Genomic DNA, 24,327 nt, shown 5'->3' on the forward strand with positions numbered 1-24,327 from the left:
TTTATTTATATTTTTTTTTGCACCTGACCTAGCAGTTGTGCAGACACAAGTCAGAATTGGCTGGTCTGTTAGTATTTGGGGTTTGCTCTTTTCAAGGTTGTGTTTGGTAGGGACAGGAGAAGACATTGAAGAAACTCATCTCCCAGATGAAACAAGTCATGATGCAGCCAACAGATCCAACATAAGTTACATGGCAGGAACAGGTAAGCAGGATAGGGAACAAGATACTGCTGCTGCCTATTTTTCATACCTGTTAGATCTGCCTAAAGGCAGGTACTGAGATGTGAAATTACAGCCATACCATACAGAGGTCAGCAATCATAGCAGTACAGAGGCAGCTTTTAAAGCCATCACAAAGACAACACAAACATATTACTTCCAATAAATTATATTTTTCATTAAGCTTTCTAAATTTTTATTTAAAACAAGATCAGAATAACATAATACAGTAAAATACTTACACAAAATATAAAATATAGTTACTACAGACCCAGTTTTCTTTGAGATATACTAGGTGATGCTTCCCAACCATGATGTACTTGTACAGTAAGAATTACTTAGCCATAAAAGGCTAAAAGTGCAGAACTGATTACACTGGTGAACTGCAAAATTTTTGAAGTCACCATTGTTTACTAGGCAGATTTTTCAACAGATGTGAAAAAATAGGGCAATATGATGCAGATTCCAGAAAGTACTAATGATCCCTCCAACTCCTAAAGGAAAATACTGAAATAACAAGTTTCTAGAATTACAGTTTGAAACAGTACCTTTGAATAAAGACAATGCAAACTATGGACTTTTTACCATTAAGAGCACAGCAAATGACTACAGGGAAAGACAGTAGTAAAGACTATGGACAACAAAGGTTCAGAGTTCAAGGTAACATCTCTGAAATAAGAAGAGACCAAACAAATATGAAAACAGGACTTCATAGAAAAATAACATGACTCTAGAAACAGAGATATGGGTTCTTTGGCATCCTTTTGCCTTTTTGTCATATTTATGGCTACTAGGGGCTCTATCAATGGAAGCTTCCTACTCATTCTCTCAATCAGTAGACTGACAAGATCTGAGGGCCTATCAGAACAATTACAGAAATCTTCTTGCTACCTCCCTCTGAGCAGTCCAGCCAGATGTCATCTCCACATTTACTATAGATAAATGAAGGCAACACTCATTCAACTTCTCTGCAGGACAGGGTTGCCTAATGAGAACAGAGGGTTACCAGTGTTTCAGAAGAAGAGAAAGCATACCAGAACACAGGCTGGCTCACAAGAAAGTGGGCCTCATTTTGTTCTTGACATTGCCACAAGAACAGAATTTGCAACCCCAGCCTTCCTCTCATTCCAGCTGCAGGAATTCCAAAAGGTGAAGACAATGTCTTCTAGCTTTGGTCAAGAAAATGAAGAAGGCATTTAAGCACCTCAAGCCCTCACAAAATGCAATGATGACAACAAGGCTGCAATTGTAGTAGGAAAAATAAAAGATGGTTACAGCTTTTTTCATTTAATCCTAACTAAATGAGTCCAGAGAAGGACAATGGGGCTAGGGAAGGGTGCGGAGCACAAGTCTTATGAGGATTGCCTCGGGGAGGTAGGGAAGAAAAGGAGGCTAAAGGGAGACCTTATTGCTCCATACATACAACCACCTGAAGGGAAGCTGCAGTGAGCTGGGGGTTGGTCTCTTCTCCCAGGTAACAAGTGACAGGATTAGAGGAAACAGCCCCAAGTTGTACTAGGTGGTGAAATTTCTTCATAGAAAAATTTCTTTCACTTTGTAGGATTGTAAAGGACTGGAACAGAGTACCCAGGGAAGCAGTAGCTACCATCCCTGAAAGCATTCAGAAAATGTGAACACATGGTTTAATGGTGAACAAAGTGGTCATGGTGCTAAGTTGATGGCTGGGCCTCATCTTGAAAGGTCTCCTCCAACTTTAACAATATTACGACTCTATGGTCCTAACACCCATCCAAAGTTCAGGACTGTAGTTGCAAAAGTCAGCTCTGCAAGGGCACGAGCTGCTGCTGTGGGGCTGGGCACAAAGCACAGTGATGGATCATCAAGAAACTCTGCTCCTGTGCTGAGGTAGCACCCCTGTTGCAGGGGATTCTACAGTCTTAAAGTTAAGCAGGAAAAAATCTCTGTTCTGTCTCCCACCCCTATAAGCATGATGAAACCTGTCAAAGGCTTCCTGCTATATCAAATGACAACAGAATGCACCAAGTCCATTAACTTCTGGCTGGCCCACAGCATACATTTAAGGTCACATCAATTCAGAGGTGCTCGTAAATGTTAAAGCAAACCAGTTAAACCTGTAAACCAAAACAACACCAACTTTAAACTAATTGAAGTCCCAGATAAACACCCACATTCCAAGTTACATTACCTAGAATATTCAACACATCCACATTAAAGTTCATGAGTCTCCTAAAGCATTCGAGCTCAGGCTTCTTTAAATTCAGCAAATACTGACACAAAAAACCCCAAAAACCTACTATTGGCATAAAACCCACCTCATATAATCTATTCCAATATTTAAGCTGTCTACCCTTAAAACAGTACACAAGATTATCTGATGAAATTTGCTTATCTTTACCACTCAGCAAGTACATCTTGTCATATTTTGGCATAATTGATTAGAAAGCACTAAACTATCAGAAAGGGCTTTCCTATATACACACTGAGTCACTTCCAACCTTCTTTTAAAAAAACAAAACCTAAGCTGAACATCAGTCATCCTCTGGAATACAGGTTTCCCAAACCTTAAACTGTTCCTGAGAAGCTCTTTACTGACTGCATTGTAGTTTTCCAGCCAGCTGTGAACTGGCCACGTTATTCTGAGAAGAGTATCACTGATCCTGTGTATGCCAAAGCCCTAACCAACACAAGACTTGCTAAGGTTCAGACATAGCACTGTTTACGAACCTCACATTTATCTGATTACCAAAAATAAAACCACATATTAATTTCAGAATCACAATTTTTCATAAATAATTTTTTTTCTGGCTGGAGTTCATTTGCCAGAATTCATTGTACTACTGAATTCAGTTAATTAAACTTCATAGAAATCACTTAATTTTTTTAATTAAGGTAGACTGTGTCATTCATAAAAGTTAACCAGAAGCTACTTTCTGTGTTCTTGATGTCTACAGAAACACCACCTTGACTTTCAGCAGTAAGTATACATCCTAGACGTGAAATAAAAAGCCATACAGGTTTTATGTAACAAAAATCCTAAAGTTTAAATTATTGGCAGCCATCCTTTATGAACCTTCTATCACTGTTTCCTATAAGCTTTTTTTAAAGAATTCTTAAAATACATTCATCAAATGGGAAGCTGTCTGTATGAAATAAAGGGGGAAATATACTAGAAGTCTTATTCTTCTTGGGTAAATATATTTAACAGTTCAAAAGAGGTTATTCTCTGAAGCTCCAAAGTGTGCTAGAAAAATATATTTGGAGGATGAAGAAACATAAGCTTAGAGACAGTAATATGTTTTAAAATACATACTACAAAACTAGTTCACTACCAGTTTGATATCATTTGTACCTAGTTACAATGGATGATGAAACTACTTATAAATTATCTGCTCTGCCATTATGTATATATGTACAGAAGTCTAAGACAAAGAAAGGAAAGAATTTTTAACATATACATATAAACACATCAATCTCAGCTTTTGACACTTATTAACCTAAGCTTGGAGTGCAATGTACATATATATAAATGCAAAAAAGTCAAGGGTCTTTAACCATCAATGTTTTAAATATAAACACAAATTAATTTGCTCATGTATTTCTAAATAATAAAACAAGAAATATGAAAACATTATTAAGTTATAATAAAGCCATACTTAAAGTTATTAACATACTTAAAGTTATTAACAAAACTGAAGAAACATTACCAGAGAGACATCTGAATCTTGAAAATAAAAGCCACTTCAAACAACCATAGAACCAAATCTAACTAACCTCTTGAAAAATTGGTAAAGCGGAATAAGATGCAAAAAGCAGAGCTGACAAGCTTCTAGACTGAAAAGGTTTAGAATAAGTAGCATAGCATTACTTCCTAAGAGTTCCAGCACAGCAAAATTAAGAAGAGACAGCAAATTTATAAGAATTTTTTTTTTTAATTAACAAAACAAAAAGATTCCCTAATCCATTTGTAAGAAGAATGTGGATGCTGTGAACATAAAATCTAAAAGAGTAAACAGATCCAGAGAATTTAATTAATTATTTCTATAAGAATCTAAAAAGAACTATTCTTCTATTTTTGGAGCATTTAATCAGATCACAGAGGAACAGATGAACCTTTCATTTGGAAGACAGCAAGGACCATTAATATAGGTTTTTAACAACACCATGGCAGATAAGGAATGGCAATCCCTGTAGATATCTGCAGCCACATAAACCATGAAACTGCAATTTACATTAAGATCAACACTGCGGTTACATATTTATCCTACAGTAGACAAAAGACCATTAAGACATTGTATTTAAAACTACAATGCCCTTGGAAAAGGGTATTTTCGTTCTGTTTTATACAAATACAACTTGATATCTGACAAAAAGGTGTACCACAAATAAATTTATATTCAGAATGACAACCTAAACTGTTACCACTTCACTATTGCTTTTGCTCTATTTGCATTAACTCTGATCACAGCAACTGCACACAAACCTCCAACAACACATGCACAGAACAAAGTCTAGAAGGAATGTAAGACTTGCTTTATGAGAGCAATAAGTTGCTTCATATTTAAGACTCATTGTGCTAAAGCAGTAATATTTCATATGAACAGATATTGCTTCATTTTTTGGATATGAAAGAAGAATTTGCTATAAAGTAAACACACTTCCAAAATAGTCAATTAGATTATACAGAAAATTGCAGCGTAAGAAAATTTAAAAAGGCTTTTCAGTATATCACACTATTCTAGGTAGAACCTAAAAATTAGCCAGTGTTTTTAAAAAGTTACTAGAACAAAGAAACTTTCATTAACTCATTAAACTGTAATAGTTATTTCAAGCTGTCCTACCATGTATATCATGCAGAAGACACCAAGAGCTTGACAAGCTCTTCTCACATCATCTCACGACAGCAAGAGGCCTCAGGCAAGCACAATTGTATTATATAAGCCTTCTAAAATTTCAAGCAACAGATTCCTGAACACACTGGTAGCTAAAATCACCTAGCTTAATGGAAGAAGGTGTGGAATAACACAGAATGAAGAACAATATAAATATTTCTCAAAGACAGATTATTTGGTTTACTAAAAAATAAACAAATATTTAAAACCTCAAGCCCAAAATATTCTGCTTACTTAGAGAAAGGATAGCAATTCCAAAACCAATTTCAATCTCTCTGCCAAAATAATTAATAGAAAATCAAATTAAGAGTTCCCTACAAACAGTAACTCTTTTTATCCAACATCCACCAGACACATGGTCAATACGCATGAGGCTGCACAGACAAGTGGATGATAATTGGTGAAGTGGCTGGCAATATAAACTGAGATCCTATTGTTTTCCTACTTGCTTACTTCGAAGAAGTTTGTTCTGTGACAAGACATTATTATCTTTCTTGTAATTAGTGCTAAACTGTCCAATCACAGAAGAAATAAAGTCTCCTAATCATTCAACACATGGAAAATTAATGTGTTGAACATTCTTAGTGACAGATTATCTGCATTGTCAGAAACAGAGCTAAAAGATGGTCAGACCGTTAGAACTACATATGTCAGTCCCAGCTTCCAAATACAACAGATACCTGCAGCAAACAAAATTAGATTTCTAGCCAAGAATATGAACCAATTCATTTAAATATTAATATAGTCCCTTTTGTGTGTGTATGTATATGTATGTGATGGTGCAATATCTCTATCTGATAACAAGACCTTACTCTTATTTTAGAAAACAAATTGAACTGCAAAATGTTTTCTTTGCAAAGATTCTACCACTTCAACATCACCTAATAACCATGACACATTAATTTTTAACAGCATTTAAAAAATGAGCTTTTCGTTTTGAAGACCAAAAGTGCTGTAGTACCAATTGTCTTACAAACAACACACATTCACAAAGGACTGAAGCAATGAGTACATGAGTAGTTGTACATTCAACTAACTGTAGAAGGATCTGTACTTCACTGCAAAGTAACTGAGTCATACACAGGCACTACTGGTTCTGTATCTTAGAAAGGTGACACAAGCTGAAAAACTCACAGGCTACTGCACTGAACAGAAAAAGGGATACGGAAGGTATCAGAGGGTCCCCCTTAGAACAATAAGCACAAGTATCCCTACTGTGTATCCCAGCCAAACTCATTCAGGGTACAGAGACCTACAATCTCCTCTCACCTTCCATTAGGAAGAGCAGCCACTGCCATAATGCCTTCAAAAAACATCAACATTCACTTAGATCAAATTTGAACACTCCATTTTCTTTTTCAGCCTCATTGTAATTATACATATTTTTAAAACCAATAAGAGGTTTTAAAACCATATTTTTAAAACCAACATCAGACATTTTCTTATATTCTATTTCTTATCCGGTAAGAGCTAATACTCCCTTGCCGATTTCTCATGTGGGCACAGATGACACCAAGGGTAATAGGAACCATCACATTCAATATCAGGGCTCTGGAGACAAGGGTCTGGAGGCCCCGGTAGTCTTGTCTTAATTATGCCAGTTTGGGTAAATGATGAGAGGAGAAGTAGATGGATACAAAGTATCCACTGGTGCTGGCAACAAGGTTTTGGTTTAGAACTCTGCTGATTGGAACCCACCTCTTGAAACAGGTCACATAAGCCTTTGCCAACAGAATGCCCAACCTGGTAAAGTGAGGGTTGAACTAGGAGAAGTGGGAGAAGAGAAAAGGACTGTGTGACATTCCCTTGCACCCCTACCGAGACACAGACACACTCAAATACCTCTGTGAAGTGCTGGCACACCAATGAAGGCAGTATAGGGAACAAGTAGCAGGAATTTGAGATCTCTGTGCAGTCACAAGGCTTTAATCTCATCGCAATTACCAAGACATGATGGGGCAGCTCATACAACTGGAATGTCACAGGGAAGGGCTACAACTGTTTAGAGCAGATAGACCAGGAAGCCACAGTGGTGCAGCTGCCATACTTCATTTAACTATCAATCCATGACAGAGTAATTTCTAAAGCAGTGGTAGAAGCCATAAGGAAAAATTTATCAAATTTACTGCGCTCAATTAATTGCCTTCTGATGCTTCTGAGACCAAACCTATACCTAACACCGAAGTCCAGTTATGGTAACAAGTTATCAGGTCTAAAAACCATTACTAAAGCCCTTCACTGATAAGATATTCAAGCAACCTGGTTCCGAGCACAAGGAAGAAATGAAAAACTGTCTCCTCCTTGAGTAATGCATCTCCTGAATCCAGAAAATTACTTTAAATGTCCTCTTTCCTTTGGAAATTAACTGGCAATCTTAGAAATATAGACAAAGCAGGGTTCCCCTTTCAGAACCTTCATTCTATTCTTTGCTGATAAATAGAATACTTCCACAAAAGCAAAAGCAGACTGAAGTAAAGCATTTTATGCCTACTTCGAACTTCAAATCCTGCCAAGACAACAAACTCTTATCTAGATTCTCATCTCACTGTCATAAAAGAAAGAACTACCAAGACAGGAACAAAGTCTACCCAAGGAATAAAGTAATAACAAAAGCTTCCAGATATTTCCACTACTTTCAAGACATAATAAATTACTACATCTATCCAATTGAAAACAGTAACAAAAAAAAAAAAAGAAAACCTTAACAAATGGGTAAACTATCGGCACACTTCAAACTGAATCCCGACAATAATAATATGGCAGTAGGAGGAAAAGGAAACAGATTCACAAGACAGTAAACAGAAACCCCTTCCATTATTAGCTTCACTTACGTCTAATATGCAAAATTATTTACTTTCAGATTTTAATTTTTAAATCACTCAAACCAAGGCTGGGTTCAGTCTCCTCAGAAGGACAACCTAAATACTTAGAATGATCAGGGATCAAACCTTGACAACAAATTTCAAGCTTCACAAAACAGCTGAGACTAATTGCTTTTAATGTTTTGATAATTCAAATGCAGACTTAGGTTGAATTTTCTAAATTTAAATCACCTAATATTAAGAGAATCTGAACATATTAGAGCTCAATGAACTCATGTTACATAAAGGGGTTTTTGTACAAAAATAGCAATAGACATGCATTTTTTCCTATTAAATTCTGTCACACACTTCACAATATATAAGAGCTCATTCTTTCTTTAGAGTTGAAAGGACAAAAATATCTTTTTCTTCAACCAAGGTTTCACAAACCTCACCAACAAAAACAGGCACAACTGGAGAACCTGGAAAAGAATTACCTGTAAAATCAAATCAGCACCATCTGTGAGTATCTTACCTTTAAATAGGATCCATAATATTTAGTTACATATGGACTGTCACACTGACTCAAAACCGTGATTTCTTGTTGGATGTCTTCTATTTCATCTTCTGCTTCTTCTAGGTCAATAATTTTTATAGCAACAACCTTCTGAGTCCGATTGTCAATTCCTTTAAAAACTTCACCAAAAGACCCCTTACCAATTCTTTCCAGTTTCGTAAATAGTTCTTCTGGATCTGCCTTCAGAGTCTGTTAAAAATAAATATAAAGAGAAAAGTTGCTCAGTATCTGTAACAAAATGTGGTATTTTTAAAGGCAACAAACACTTCCAATTCTGCATATTCCTATTTATCTAGCTACCTTTTTCTACCTCCATAATGGTCATGTTCTTTCTAAATCTCTTAGATGCACACATTGATGCATTTATGTTTCGCTGCATATAAAGAACAAATTTAATACTGTCCATGTGTCAGGGGTTTATCCTATTTGGCAACAGAAAATGTTGCCATCTCAATTTCTTTTTTTTTGCCAATAAATAGAATCCAGAATGAAAGATCATTACAAAGATTTGGGTTTTATTAAAAGCAAATAGATCAAACACCACTACCAATAAAAGTAAGCCTTCAGTCTAACCTTTTCTCTATAAATTGTTTCCCTCCTAGATCTCAAAATCCCTCTTTCATATTTGTCTTGTATCTCCTCCTCCTAAGGATTTCATTCACTTTCTTCAGTGCACAGAGCACTACTTCCTTTTGTTTGTGTGAAAAACAATCCTCTTCAATTTTCTCCTACTAAGGATCACCTGCATGAATAGCCATGCTTCCTCCTTCTCCTTGATGCCAAGGTTTTCTCAAAGAGGATTTATTTTTCTTCTTCTCTCAGTTGCGTAGTCATTCACTTCTTTAAAACATCCTGTTTCCAGCTTTCTTGAACAGTCACATAAAAGCTACAAGTGCTCGCCTAAACATGTAAATGTAGGACTTAACACTGCCACATTTGGTTTTTCTCCACTACTAAGTATTCAGCTCATTACTGCTGCTCAGACTTCTCATTTCCAGTGCACAGATGGTCAGTTCCACAGTATACCTTCTTAATCTAACATGGAGCATGGAGCCTCACTAGCTAACAAAACATACATACATTACAATTACAGGCAGGTTGGACTGTATGATCTGTAAAGGTCTCTTCCAGTCCAAACTGTTCTATGATTAAACTGGAAAAGTCAGAAATAGAGGGAATAGTCATAAATGAAGAAAGACAGGATTACTTAGAAACCTGTCCTTAAGAAATAAAATTAACACTTTAAAAGGATGGCACCATGCTAGCTAAGTGAAAATATGTCATTGATATAGAAAAAGGCTCATAGAAGAAGCATTCAGTAATACCTAAATAAGCAGAAAACCACAGTTTATACTTAGCCCGTGTAGTAGTATGAAGAGGGGAATGAGAATTTCTAAGTTACCACTGACAAACACTGAAACAACATTTTCTTTAACAATTAAATTTAGCTTATAAAGCACCTCCCACCTACACTTTTATATTCTCACATCTCAAAGTTATATAATTAACCCATACAGCTGCAAGAGGAAGATAACCTAGAACACACTTTCTCTGGAGGTATCTAAATTTCACAGCTGAAAGAGGTGTTTTGAGGACCAGGTAGCTGGGACTGACTGAACCCAAAGATAAACCCACTTGGTTCTCAAAGCATTTTATCATCATCTGGCACAAACTGGGAGTACACAACAACTTTTAGAACTTTAAAGTCAGCTATAAGACATCACAGCTTTCAAATAATCATTCCAGGGACACATCACTGGTGAGATCAGCCCAAAGCAAAACCACTAAGTGTACCTACTGCAAGACTTCACCAGTTGCAAGAAATTCCCCGTTTTCCATCTTACTGATCCATCCTTTTATCCAAAGTCAGTTTTGGGAAACAAACAGAAGAGAGCATGCGCCATTAAAGGAACGGAGCAAAAGATCTACATCCCTTCCACCAAAAGCAGCTCATTCCTCCTTTAGTTTCTATGTAATGAGAACAACATACTATTACACACCATTAAATATTACATACATAATATATCTATATATGTGTGTGTGTATATATATATATCTATATATGTGTGTGTGTATATATATATATCTATATATATATATATATATATATATAATCTCCCACTTGGACACCAGACCAGAGCACTTCATGTTTCCCAAAGTCATCCCTTAGCTGCACAGTAACTCTTACCAATACTTTCAGGGACATAATTTCTAAGAGATCACAAAACTACAAACCAATTTGTGCTTACTGATTCTTCTCATGCCTCACAGAATGCTCGGCTGTCAATATTTAAACCAGTCTTCTCTGAGAACTCTTCATGAATAAAAATAACCTTAACAACAGCATCAGATACTTTCCCTTGTGGAAAACAATTATCCATCTACGCTTCCATACATCCTGTGTCACAATTTGAGATGATGTGCTGTAGAGAGCTGTGCATGCCTAATCCAACCACATAAGCCTTCTAGTTCCATTCACTAGCCACAGGCATCTGAGCATTACATCATTAGAAAGGCATCTGGGTAAGCCACAAACCAATCTCAGTTGCAGCTGCCTAAAACATTCAATGTTTCACCTCCTGAGACTAAAAAGCCAGCACTGCTCAGTTGCAGTGCACTGCAGTTGCTCATATGGGGAAGACGTAAGAGCTACCTGCCAGCAGCTTTTTTAAGTTCTGCTGGCTGTATGTATACACCCCCTTTTCCCATTAACAATCTATGAACTATCACTGTTCACTTGAATTATTGTAATCAAATTTTTGCAGCCATTTTGAAATGTTAATTGTTCAATAATAAATAACACGAATTCATGGGATCAAAATCATTATCAATAATAATGTTATTTCAGAAGTTTCCTGTGAAATGACTAATTATTGAAACAAATAAACCCTTCCTTCCCAGTTTACAACTTTTGTAAATTCATTCCTTTGTTCTACAATGGCAACTGTTTAGTTGCCATTCCTGAATTTTCTTCTGAGCAACAGGAGGTAGCAGTTGTTTCAAAAAATGCAAACACACTCTTGCTCTGTAAGAAGGTCTCCAATTTCTTCTCAGAACATCAGCTGTTTGAAGTGTGAGCCTTAAACCACTGGCAACCTGTGTTTTTACAAAAACTAAGAGTTGGTTTCTTTAATGACCTGCTGTCTTTCAAAAATATAGTGATTAGGCCTCCAGCTACATAATGAACTACTTGAATCTGAAAGTACTTGAGTGGCCAATTCCCACCCATTTTTCCAAGATCACATCTGGAAAGGATTCTTGCCAAATTTGTTTTTCCTTGGTTTCAAACAGAGACAAAATAAACAAATGGCTTCATAAATATTCTCTCTACACAACTATGTAGAGAAAATTACTTCCACAGACACTGCCACTATGGTTTTGTTGACTCTGTTCTTTGCAAACTTTTACTAAGCATAGAGTTTATTCCTACTAATAGTAAAATAATGGGAACTGATAAAAGAACCATCATGTAACGGAGCACATCAAATACTGGTAGAAACCACAGATTAGAACATCAATATCTGCTGCAAATGGGTAAAGCTAATCACCTTGATCAAGAGCTAGATCTCTACCACTATAACATTTTTTTCAAAGCTTATCACAGAATACATACTGCAACAAATCAAAAACAAATAATGGAGCATTCAGATTGAATGACTCCTGAACTTTCAATTTCCATAGACACTTGAATTACTTTGCTTTTTATTTCAAATAGTTTTTCACACTTCTTAACATAAACTGCAACCATCTTATCTCACTGTCCAGCTTGTTCAGCCATGTAGAACAAAGTCCTTTTCACCATAAGCAAAGCCACCATTCACCCAAAAATTTGAGTAATCTCTCTGTACTTGTTCCACATTGGATTCATTACTTTTGACCTTAATCAGCCAGAAAAACATATTCCATTTCAAATTAACTCTTCTTAGTACCTAACAACACTGTTGCCTACTTCTACAAAATAAAAACAGTCCGATACATTCTCAGATCCTATTTGTTCAATTTGGCGTTATGGCTCAAACTCAGCGGCAGCCAAATAAACCAAATTGCCTATTCCTAATGCTCTGCATTTCCAACTAATGAGCTCCTAGATTTTTGCAAAGGCTATTTGTAATTCTCATACTTAAAATAATCTGCACTTTATGCTCTTTTGTTCAGTAATTCCAATCCCCATGGTTGCACAGCTCTTCAGCACTGCCTCTCACATGTAACAGGTGCCTTTAAATTTTGTCTTTTTCAGGCATTGCCTTTTTCTATGCAAAGGTCACTTTTCAGTCAGCAACTGTCAAGAACAGTCCTGGAGAAACCAGCAGTATCACCCACCCAGACACCACTTCTGCAGTACCCTCTTCACAGTCAGGATTACACACATCTTGTAACATATTTATTTTTATGAATCCCCAATTCTTATGCACGCTAACTGTCCCTTAAAGTTCAATAGAAAATGTTACTGTAATTCAAACTAGTTAGATCCAACTTTACCCATAACCATTCTGAGAGAAGATACAGCTTTGAGTCTTTTTCCACATCTCACTCCAGTTTTATTTCTAACCTCTTTTTATGAAGAATCGTTCCAGTTATTGCAGAAGGCATTAAAAATATTTCTCTTTAACTTAGAAGAATTTAAAGTATCTCCATAATTCAAGTTCTTAAGATTAACTGTGCAACTGATTGTATTTGCAGATCTGTTATTTCTCTATGCAGCTCACTTGAAATATCAATCATCTTTTAACATTTCATTTTGTAAACTTTTCATTTCACCAAATCAATTTCCAATTTTTTAGTTCAATTCTCATTCCCTATCAAGACTGAGCCCAAAGTATGATAATCTGAAGAGGTTCAGAGATTTCTGGGGATATTTTAGCTTGGAAAAGAGAAGCCTGGGGAGATGAAAATCTTACTGTGTGTGAATACTTGATGGAAAGGAATAAAGAACACAAGGCTAGGCTCTTCTCTGTGGCATCCAGCAGAAAGACAAGTTGCAATGGCCAGAAATTGAGTTATAGGATACTTCATCTAAACTTCCAAAAATAAAAGAGGAAAAGAAAAAAAAAGGAAAAAACAAAACAAAAACCACCAAAACAGAACAACCACAAAGCTAAAAACCCAGCCTTTCTTAATATAAAGATAATGCTGCATTAGATTAGGGCTGCCCAGGCAGGTTGTGGATCCTCTGAGGTATTCTAAACTAGGCTGGATATAGTCCTGAGCAATCTGGTGATTCTACTTTGAGCAGGATGTGGACTAGATGTGCTCCACAAGTCCCTTACAATTTCAGCTATTGTGTGATACACTTCCTATCACATGAAAAAATACTTTTGCTGCTAAATTTACTGCACAGCAATGTAATTTCTTCAAAATTGAGATACCATTGCTGCACATAATTTCTTTACTTTTTATCTTTGGTCAGACCAGAGAAAAAAAATCTGCCAGAGAAGTTCACACAGGAAATTTTCCCATGTACCCTGAGAAGTTTGAGCCTAAAGCAAATCAAAGTAACCAGCAGGCACAGCTGATGTCATTCTCCTTCACACAGCTCCCTGTTTCAAGAAGGCACTGCAAAGGTTTCCCTAGATCACTACCTGAAATCTTTCAAAAACCCTGTAACGTCCCTTCACCTCAACACAGACCAGTATTAAGGAGCTCCCCTTTTTACTTTGATCCCCACAAAGTTAGCAGCACAAGAGGCACCAGTAAAGATACATAAATTTGGTAAATTGCACAAATTCAAATCAGCCCTCCCACAAACCTGTGCTACCAAAGCAGGGGGTACACCCATATAAGATGCTTTTGCATCAGAGAAAAAACTACCTCCAGGAACGAGAAGCCTCAAAGTTTGCTACCCAGAATTCCAGCTTTCTCAGAAGCTCACAAGTTCCTGTTTTCAGCAATATATAGATCCCATATATGAAAAATTGAAACAACACACAAAATTATTTCCTGCAGTTGGTGTGAAATTGAAATATAAAATAGGCAGTAAAAAGACTATAAATTGTTTGGTTCAATTGTATCAATCCCTACCCCTAATTTCAAAGAACAGCCAGTTAACACAAAAAAATAGAATCAAGTATTTGGATTTATAGTCTGGGACTTTTATCTAAACAATTAAAAAAAAAAAAAAAAGACATTTTTAGAAGCCTTAAATCTGGAACCAAATTTGAACCATCTCTCAAGTCTTATTTATCAATAATAAAGTAAAATGAGACAAACTACCATAGCCATCTTATAATGAACAGCAACAACTGATTTTTATTTTATTTTAAGAAGACTAATCTACAAAACAGTGAATGAGAGGTACAAAGACTAGAATGAAAGCATTTATCTGTAATGACTAGGTGTAGAACTAAGATCCAGCTCTTTCACTGAGAATTTGTCAATTATAAAAAGTAACATGTAATTGTTTTCTTTTTTTTCTTCATACATATTCCATATTTCTCACTTTCCATCTCCAATACTATAATTATTCAATTCAGACACATGCTACCATAAGGAAATTGGTTTTTTTACGGGAGAAATACAACATGTCAAAAATACAGAGAATTAGCAATAGCAATACATTTAACTATTGAGAAAAAGGAACAACAGCCATAAATTCTGCTGTGAAACTTCAATGCGTTGAAACAGGGGAGAGAGGAAGCAAAAAATAAATCTGTAAACCTTGCATCTCAAACACTGAAGGTAAAAACCTTTAGCATGAATCACTATGGCCTACTAATAGTCATATTTGTTACATAGTTAACTCTCTTGTTCTGATTTCTACCTAGATTGAAACCGGATGTAAGCACATTTCCAGCAGGAATAAAAAAGTTGCCTAAAGTTAGCCTATCATAAAAGTATTCCTCAGCCCTTGTATAACTCTCTTTCCACTTATTTCATAACCCATACCTGACTTCCTCCCTTCCATCCATTACACTTCTAAACTGTAAATTACTGCAATTAAAAATCTCTCCATGCCTTGGGTGCATAGTGAAAACAACATACAAGTATCAGCAGCATGGACAGTATGGCAGTGAAACAAGATGTATTCTAGACACCAAGAAAAACACAGGTAAGGAACAGCGTCCCAAGAACAGCTTTAAAATAATGTCTCTCTCTTGTTTACCCTTGCTAAAAAGCTAAAACTTCCTTGATGAGAATCACTCTTAATTAGCCAAGCTACTGATAAAAAGAAAAATAAAATAGTAGCTGTTTAGGAGAAACCCCATCATTATGGCAAATGGTTGAATAAAGAATGCTAATTGAGGCAATTAGAAAGTTATGTTGCATTAATACTACTTGAGAAAAATAAGGAAAATAGTGAATTTTAGGTTCTACAGCAATCCCATAATTTGAGGGGAGACTCTTCTTGCATCCATTATATCTAACAGAAAACCCAGATGTCTGTCTCAAGAAGCTGCCAAGCAGAGCAACTAAGAATACAATTAATTCTCCTGATTCAAGCCTCACTTTTTATCAAGTTACAGTGCAAGATTCTTAGTTCTATACTAATATACAACCAGCACAGTCTGACATTTGCGCACACATGCACATGGAAAATTATACAGATCAACAGTTTACAAGTAAAACCCGTTTTGATTATAAAGCTGCATTCACACCAATTACTACTTTTAAGCACACAGAACACTGCTGAGTTAAACAGTAGTCCACAAAAAGTGTATAATCACAAAAGCAATAACCAGATCAAAATCAATCAGTCATAGGATACCAGGTTGGAAGGGATCTCAAGGAAAATCTGGTCCAACCCTTCCCATCAAAAGCACAGTCTAGGCAAGGTAGTCCAACACCCTGTCCAGGCCAGACTTAAAATTTTGAGTCCAGCGTTGGGGAATCCACCATTTCCTCAAGAAGATTATTCCAATGGCTGATTGGGCACAAAAGGAAAGTTCTTCACAAATAGGACAATCAGAATCCTCCCCAAGTGTAATTTGTATCTCTTATCCCTTATCTTTCCATGCGATTCCTAGTATAAAGGTAGTCTCAATCTTCTCTTCAGACACCTTTTAAATACTGGAACATGGTTATAAGGTCTCCATCCTGGGTTGTCCTTTCTCCAGCTCTCTCAGCCCTCCCATGTGAAAGGCTTCCCAGTCCTCCAGTTATCTTTGTGGCCCTTCTCTCAACCCTCTCCAGCTGTTCACATACTTTTTTGTATAGAAGGGACCAAATTACTATAGGATGGATGCAGTATTTTTTATTATTATTGATTTATATTACACGCCTTGTTGACTTTGTCCATCAGTGTTTTGTGCATCCTCAATTCCCCTTTCCACTCCACTCACAAGAAAGGGAGTAAGAGAAGAATTTAAGCCAATTTTGAAAATGCAGCCAAGAGACATTTTCTACTTCAGAAACACAAAAGATGCCACTATGTAAAGCTGACATCAGAGCTTTGTACACCACTCATAACACAAGGCCCGGTATTTAAATGTGTCTGCTACATCAGTAGCCTTTTGTCTCTCCGGGGAACAAAGATGCCAGCTGGGTACCTTACACACACATGAAACTTGCCACAATACAGGGCCAGTCTGACTGGTCTATGAGGACACCTGAAAGACACAGTCACCATAAGCTCCATCTACGTACCTATTCTGGAAGGTCACACTATGGAAATAGGTTTTCCTGACTCTCAAACAGCTCCATAAATCTATTACACAGCCCTGAAACAGCCTTTCACTACAAAGGGAGAAGATGCCCACTTCTTCACCAATTAAAACTGTTGTGTCTTGGCACCCAAGGGCTGAGCTTGTAATACATCACAGAACAATGACATCTGTATTCAGGATATTTTAAAACTGATTAGCCAAGATCATAATGGTCCAAGGATCTGTCCAGTATTTAAGTGCTGTAAGTTAGTGCAAAGTATTTGTCAAACTGTAACATGAATAGTAACATTGAGCAAAACCCCTCAAAAAAAAAAAATCAAACTGGGGAAAGCTAATCTCCACAGAAGTTGCAAATGGAAAGCAGAAGAAGCTAAGTGGCCTTTCCACAGTGCCTTTGATTTAGCAACACAGTATTTTGGAGTCACCAAACACAGAGCTCACACAGGAAGTAGTTAAAACAGTTTATTGTAAAAGGAGAATGAGTTGCAATAAGAAAGACAATAATACCTACAGTGTGTAACTACAAAAGAACAGCCATGCCAGATCAGAACAAAGGATCCTCTAGGCCAAGACACTTTTCCTAGGACAGTCAAAAGTGAACATCTTGGGAACAGCACAAAAATAGACAACTAAACAGCAGCATTTCCCAAAACACCCTTCCAGGCTCTGGCAAACTGACACTTCCAATGATTTCTGAGTCCAAAATGGTGCCTTTATAATTAAAAATATTTTCTGTTCATTTCTCAAGTTCCTACTTAAATTTAGTTAAACTTCTGGCATTTCTTGAAGAAACACAGCTTGAATGTCAACACTTATTTACATTTTGCAGGAAGAACCTGTAGCTCTTGTACTGAAAATACAATGAAGAATGAATAAAAATAGCTTACTGCATAAACACTGTTATTGCTACAAAAACAACCGAAAAGGAAAGAAGATAAAAAAGGGGGTTATCACACAGAAGAGGCTTGTCTTAAAGATGATGGAATTTTAAAAGCACCACAGGAATTTATTACCATAAATTTATAAACACAGTACTTGATTTAAAATACAGCTTCCTTAAAGAAGCTCCATAAGTTTACCACAGCCTTGAAATGCAAGCCAGTCTGAAAATCAAGGTCATATACACTTACTCTGAGCCAGTCTTGCAGGAATCTCACACGTTTACAGGCAAACACACACTCTCCTCAGGCCACTTCATGAGGCATGAAGAAGCAAGACAACACATCCTCAGTTTAGTCATGATGCATCTTCACCCTGCACACTCAAACTCATACCTACACAGAGCCCTTAAAACAACAGCAAAAACTTCAAGTCTGAACTTAAACCGAACAGACAGAAATTTAGGTCAAAACCCAACTCTATTTTAATTCAGGTTACAGCATGCCCATTGTGCAGCAGACAGCAAATCTCAGGTTTTGACAACCTTCCAGCACCATCCTACATTTCCTCCACAGTTTCTCATTCCTTTGGCTCACTCTCTACCCACTCACTTTTTATGCATCACTCTTCAAACATGGATCAGACATCTTGCTTAGGTGGAAATATATTAATCATTCATTCCTCTCCTCTACTGACACTACCATGCTCAGGCCAAACAGCATTAATAAATGTGATGTCCCTCCAAGTGATTTTTTGGGGTTAAGAAGTTACCCTGCTCACACAAGCACAATGGCTGCTCTCTTGTGTGAGTACAGCAAAGAATGTCAGAGAAAGCTGCATAACTTGTCACTGACACTGCTTCCACCGTTTGTGGCAGAAGCTGGTAGGTGGGGAGGAGGGATCACACTACAGAAAAAGAAGAGATAGTCCCGTGATTTAGGCAATTTAATTATAACCCAGAGAACTAAGCTATATTCCTCTCTTCTACACAACAAAAAAGTCCCAAATCTTTTTCTTATCTAAGCAGATGTCACACATGGTATGTACTTTACTCTTTGAACATTTATTTGGAAGTGAAATCAAAGAGAATCGTGTACTGAAAACAGACCACTGTAAAACTGCTATATATTCTGACAGAATGGAAATGGATACAGACGTCTTGAACTGGGCACAGATAATTAGTGAGCAGTATTCACATTGCTCACAGAATTTATGCCTCTACCTATCGGCAGATCTCTAGTTTGGTGTTTCGGGGGTTTTCTTTAGACTATGAAAGTTCACACTTGAGCAACTCAAATAGTAACAGAATAAAAATCATGAGAAAAAGAACACCATTTTGAATAAACTTATTTGAAACAAAGTCCCAAATTATGTGAACTAACAAGAACCCTGAAGAGCCACACATTCAGGAGAGCTAACAGTACTACAAACCAAATAATAAATCAAGTCAATAAAAAGCACAAGTCCTCGGATCATGCAGTGGCATACATCATCAGTACATGCATATGGATGGAATAATCTTCGTTCTCTCACTTCCAAGCAGCTACAAATCTGATTTTTAAATGCTAAAGTGTTATAGGTTCTGTCTCAAAGCAGATAGTTGTCTTAGTTCTAATAAGTCTCAAGGGAATTTTTAAAAAGCCCAAACAATATCCATAGTCAATCAAGAAACCATTTCTTTGCCTCCGGCAATCAGCAAACTGCTCATATTTGAAAGGCGAACTGGAACTCTCAACAGCAGGACCTACACAGCAATAGATTAATTAGCTCAGAGGGTGGGCCTACATAGGCTACAGGGCATCCAGTACTATGTATGAGCACATAATTCATGCTATGCCTAAGCATGTAATATTTTCAATTCAAATCTTCAGATTTTGGAAAGAAAAGAGATTAATGACTTAGAATCCTGACTCACAATAAAACAAACTATGGTAAATCCATATTTAACCAAGTGATGCACAAACACTTTTAATCCAGGAGACAAATTTAAGAGAAACTCTTACATGTCATTCATAAGTTGTCCCTTTGAAGATAAGGGCAAGAAAGTTTCTAATCGGATGTGGCGAATATTAGTATAACAACACACAGATACCACTGACCTTAATGTTTTCCTGGCAGCAGTTGCCATTTAAATCAACAAAATCGAGGTGGGGGGGAAGCTCAGACTAAGCCAGCTCAGTCAGCATAAAACCACACTAGTTATTTCAAATATATAGTTAAGAACAGAACGAGCAAATTCCACCGTGTAACAACAGCAGCTGACGAACTCTCGGAATCAAACACAGGAGCCAAACCCGATTCCCGAGCACCCACCTCAGAGCAGCACCACAGACATGGGCACTGCAGCATGCGCTGAAGGTCAACATTGCCAGGCCCTGCTTGTACCGACTGGTTTTACGTATGCTTCCCCTGCGCACCCCAAACTAACGGGGCCGAAAATCGCCCACTGAGCCGTGGCTGGCTTCAGGAATTAAAACACCGAGAACTCCCGGCCGGGGAGGGGGCCACACGGCACGCTCCGCTCCGCACGCCTGCAGGGCCAGAGGCGGATGGAGGCAGAGGCAGGCAGGGATCCACCGGCCGGAGGGACCTCACTGGCGCCACGCCAAGCGCTGACAGCACGTTTCGTCTCCATCCCGCTCGTCTGCCCCCAGCCCAGCCACCGTGGCCCAGCCAGGGTCAAGAGGCTCTTTCTCCCCTCACCCTGTCCCCCCAGACCCGGGAATGCCCCTCTGTACACCCAGCCCGGCCCGAGGTACGTGTCCGTGCCCGCCCTTGGGGCAGCTGCTCACCTGCATCCCCGGCAGCCCCGCCTGCACGGGGGAGTGAGCCATGGCGGCGGCGAGGGAGGCTGGGAGGCAGCCGAGTCTCCTCAGGCGGCTCCAGGGCACAGAGCTGAGCTCATCTCCACGCTCCCTCTCACACAGCACCGCCGCCGTCCTCCTCCTCCTCCTCCTGGCCCTTCCCCCGGGCGGGCAGCGCCTGTGCGCCGGCGGTGGGAAAGGGGCCGTCCCAAGCCCGGGCTCTCCAGGCCCCGTCACGGATGCAAAGGCGGCAGCGGCTTCCTCATCCCTCCTCCTCTTCTTCCTCCTCCTCCTCCGGGCCGTGCCGGCGACACGATGACAAACCTGAGGCGGGAGGAGGAGGCGAAGGAGGAGGGGGCGGAGCGGCAGCGGCGGCCCCGCCTGCCCCGCCTGCCGTGCGCGGTACCTGCCCGCCCGCCGCCATGGGCGCGGCCGGAGCCCCGCGGGTCGGGGCCGGCCTTGGTGCCGGTGGCGGTGGCGGTGCCGGTCTCGGTCTCGGTGCCGGTGCAACGGCCGCGGAACGCACCGCAACGCCGGTGCTCCGCTGAAGGAAGCGCTTGGCTTCCTGTCAGAAGCCGCAAACCAAAATGCCAGTCGTGCTTCTCCTGTAGTTCCCAAGCGGGAGCACAGCGGGTCAGCACTGAGGTCTCTCCCACACAGGAGTTCTGCGTACATGCAAATCCCTTGAGAACTCGACAATGTTCTATTCTTTGTTACAACTGGAATTTAAAAGCTAAGTCGCACAGCTTCCCGTGTGCCGTGGAATGTCCTAAAATTCTCTCATTTTTCCGCCCCGGCATAAAAACGTAGGGAGTTTCATGAGTGTTAAAAGTTTTTGAAACCTGTCAGCCGGTAGGTCTGGGATCCATAGGATAACGAGGCTCGCTGTCTTTCCAAGTGGTTTTGTTAAATGATGTCAGCATCCACTGCAGCGTAAGTTGCTTTTCATTTGATAATTCACTAGAGTTTGTACAAATCTCTTAACTGCAGGAAACATTTGAAAATAGAAAATGGTCTTATTGAAAAGTGGTTGGAACTTCCACTCAAGTTTTTCCTATAGTTATGATATTCTTTGTTGTCTTATGTGGGCTGAGTTAATGCCCAATCTGGTTTTCCTAAAACTTGGAGATACATAAATGTTCCTAAGATGTCTACGTCAAAGTATTATTCAAATAAAATTAGCCAACAGCCTTATGCAGGTAAATAAGTGTGTCCACACACAAGCACATTGGTGTTTTACCTAAGAAAATAACCTAAGTAAACTGGTAAACTAAATATACCAGCCCTTGAGTACAGTGAAACAAGAAAGGATGATGACTAGAAACTGAAAATTGAAATATTGAAATTATTTTTTCAGTTGTTCATGAAGGAGTTGAAAATTTCTTTAATGCTGGGATAGAGTTGAGATTCTGTGGGGTTTGGCTTCAGGAAATATGAATACGTTTCTACTGTTTACTAGTATGTAATTTTCAAAGAAATGTAAAGTCTTTTCATTTGTGTTCTATCTCAATCAAAAATCAAATAACAGTCATGAGAATCAGTATCAAAACTCTCTATTTTGATTGTTTTCTAAAGCATTTTTGCAATGTTCTTAAAAAAAAAAAAAAGGTTTAATTGCTCCACTGTTTGCAGTAAGTTTTTCTAACTTGCTAGGGAGAAAGTCAGTGGGCTACAAGTGAACCTTTTCCTTTGTCTCATGCATATCATTGAAATTCTGCTACATCACGTAATATTAAAAATCCTGATTGAGAAAATGTCAGTTTTACTATTGTTTATGCAGTTTTATTTTGTTGTTGTTTTTTTTTTTTTTTCCTATATGGCCATTATGGATTTTATTAGTTGCTTTACTTTTTCTGCAGTTGCACATTCAGTGTGGAGTCAAAATAAAAATTTCTCTTCTGTATCATGAAAGGTATACAACTGTTATTTTCTGTCCATGAGTATATTCTTTGGGACATAATTAATTTTCACAAGGAAAATACTTGACTTGGTAGATTCTCTAGCTCAAGGCACATAAGGACCAAAAAGTTCCCACGCTGCTCTGAAGTGACTTCCACCGTCTAAGGTCCTGGCCTGGGGCCACTGTGAGGTCTTTCTGTTTGTGTACCATTGTGGATTTATTTAATCTCAAGGTTTTGAAGTTCTGCATTATATGTTCAACAAGATTCTGTGCCTGAAAAAATATTGTTCGGGCTTTGGAATAAACTCTGTGGGCAGATTTACTTGTCAAATGCAGGAAAACAAAGGAGCAGATTCAAAACTCTTCAGTCACAAACCAGACACTAGTCCAAGTTAAGTTCTAATGAAGTCAGAACAATGCAATAGAAGGTCTAATATCTTGTCAGCTTCTAAATTTTATACTGTATCTCATGTTATGATACACTTCCAATTTCTCCCAGAACTTGTAGAAACTTTTAAATAATTTTTTTGAATGTAATTTTAAAATAATGAATGTGTTTGTTTGCTGTTCATTTTGTAAATGCTAGACTTTCTGTCTAAATTTCAGTTCCATTTCACAGACTAAATAACAGAAGTCTTTCAAATTTTCCTCTCCTTTTCTCAACCTTTTGTGGGTTTTTTAATCTTTTCTGAGAAAAAAAAAAAAACAAAAAGTGTATTATAGTCCAAAGACAGGCTAGTCTTGCAGAATTCTTTATTAAAAAGAATGATTATATGTTATGCTAGCCAATCATTCCAATACAATGACTGAGACTTTGGAAATAAACACTTCTTATCATTAAGACAGTTCTCTGATGTATCTTTTTGAAATCAGATGTCCCAAGCATTCAAAAATTCAATTTATTTTACATATCAACTTCTCAATAACTGGTTTGTTTTCAATTTAGCATAATACTATGCATATGCAGAGATTTTCTGCCTTGCTAGTTATGTTTGAGCCATAAATTATAACATTTCCGTCTCTAACAGTAAGATAAGAGTTACAAAAGAAAAATATTATTACATAATTGTAAAAGCTGTGACTGTGAACTTCTGCTTATAAATATGTGTGAATAAAAAATGTTTTCCTTACTGACAAACACTGAAACTTCTCAAATGAACAGTGTAAGGTCATTGGTGCTTTCTAAGATGAAAGGTGCACCAGGTACCCAACTCTTTTTAAATTTATAATAATAAGTGTAACTCTTGCCTGTATCACACAATGTACAGCAGTTTTAACAAGGCTCTTCACAAATGGACCTTTAAGAATTTAAGTGTTCCTGGGGCAAGAGAGGAAGTCCTCCCATGGGTCTGTAACTGAGGTTGGAGAGGAAAGAAAAAGACAAAAACCTTTCACAGTGGGGGGTGCTACCAGTAGGCTGTCGCAGGACCAAGATGGGACCCATCTTGCTCAGCATATCCATGACTGAGCTAGGAAAGAGACTAATGAAAACTGACAGTTTCATATTGCCAATCATCATGAGGAGGAAACTAAAACAAAGCCCAAGGAGTTGAAGAAAAATGTCAGAGTGAGTGACTGCTAAGTGGCATGCCAGCAGATGGGGGTTCAGCATTGAAAATGTGCTCCTTCAGCAGAGTAGAAGAATGTCAGAATATGAGTGTTGTAAATATCCTCAA

General features: G+C 38.1%; 1 protein-coding gene and 1 long non-coding RNA gene across 3 annotated transcripts in view; one reads left to right on the plus strand and one right to left on the minus strand.

The window, feature by feature from the left end:
• The window catches only part of STK24 (serine/threonine kinase 24), a 51,344-nt gene extending 30,201 nt beyond the window's left edge, over positions 1-21,143 (minus strand). Inside the window, exons 1-3 of one of the 2 annotated variants that reach the window (XM_072931460.1) lie at positions 20,740-20,875; positions 18,199-18,260; positions 8,427-8,657 (exon numbers count right to left, since the gene is read on the minus strand). Coding sequence is in view for 1 of the 2 variants with exons in the window: in XM_002198969.7 (XP_002199005.2) it covers positions 8,427-8,657; positions 20,740-20,781 (273 nt within the window). In the remaining variant the exon portion in view is untranslated. Of the gene's footprint in view, positions 1-8,426; positions 8,658-18,198; positions 18,261-20,739 lie in introns of both variants that reach the window. The other variant, XM_002198969.7, reaches the window with a different exon arrangement.
• A 259-nt stretch (positions 21,144-21,402) lies between these two features.
• The window catches only part of LOC140684477 (uncharacterized), a 33,371-nt gene continuing 30,446 nt past the window's right edge, over positions 21,403-24,327 (plus strand). Inside the window, exon 1 of the long non-coding RNA XR_012056793.1 lies at positions 21,403-21,684. This is a non-coding gene — a long non-coding RNA (uncharacterized lncRNA). The remainder of the gene's footprint in view (positions 21,685-24,327) is intronic.

This window comes from Taeniopygia guttata, chromosome 1 (assembly GCF_048771995.1).
Source record: "Taeniopygia guttata chromosome 1, bTaeGut7.mat, whole genome shotgun sequence".
In the NCBI taxonomy this organism is placed as follows: domain Eukaryota; kingdom Metazoa; phylum Chordata; class Aves; order Passeriformes; family Estrildidae; genus Taeniopygia; species Taeniopygia guttata.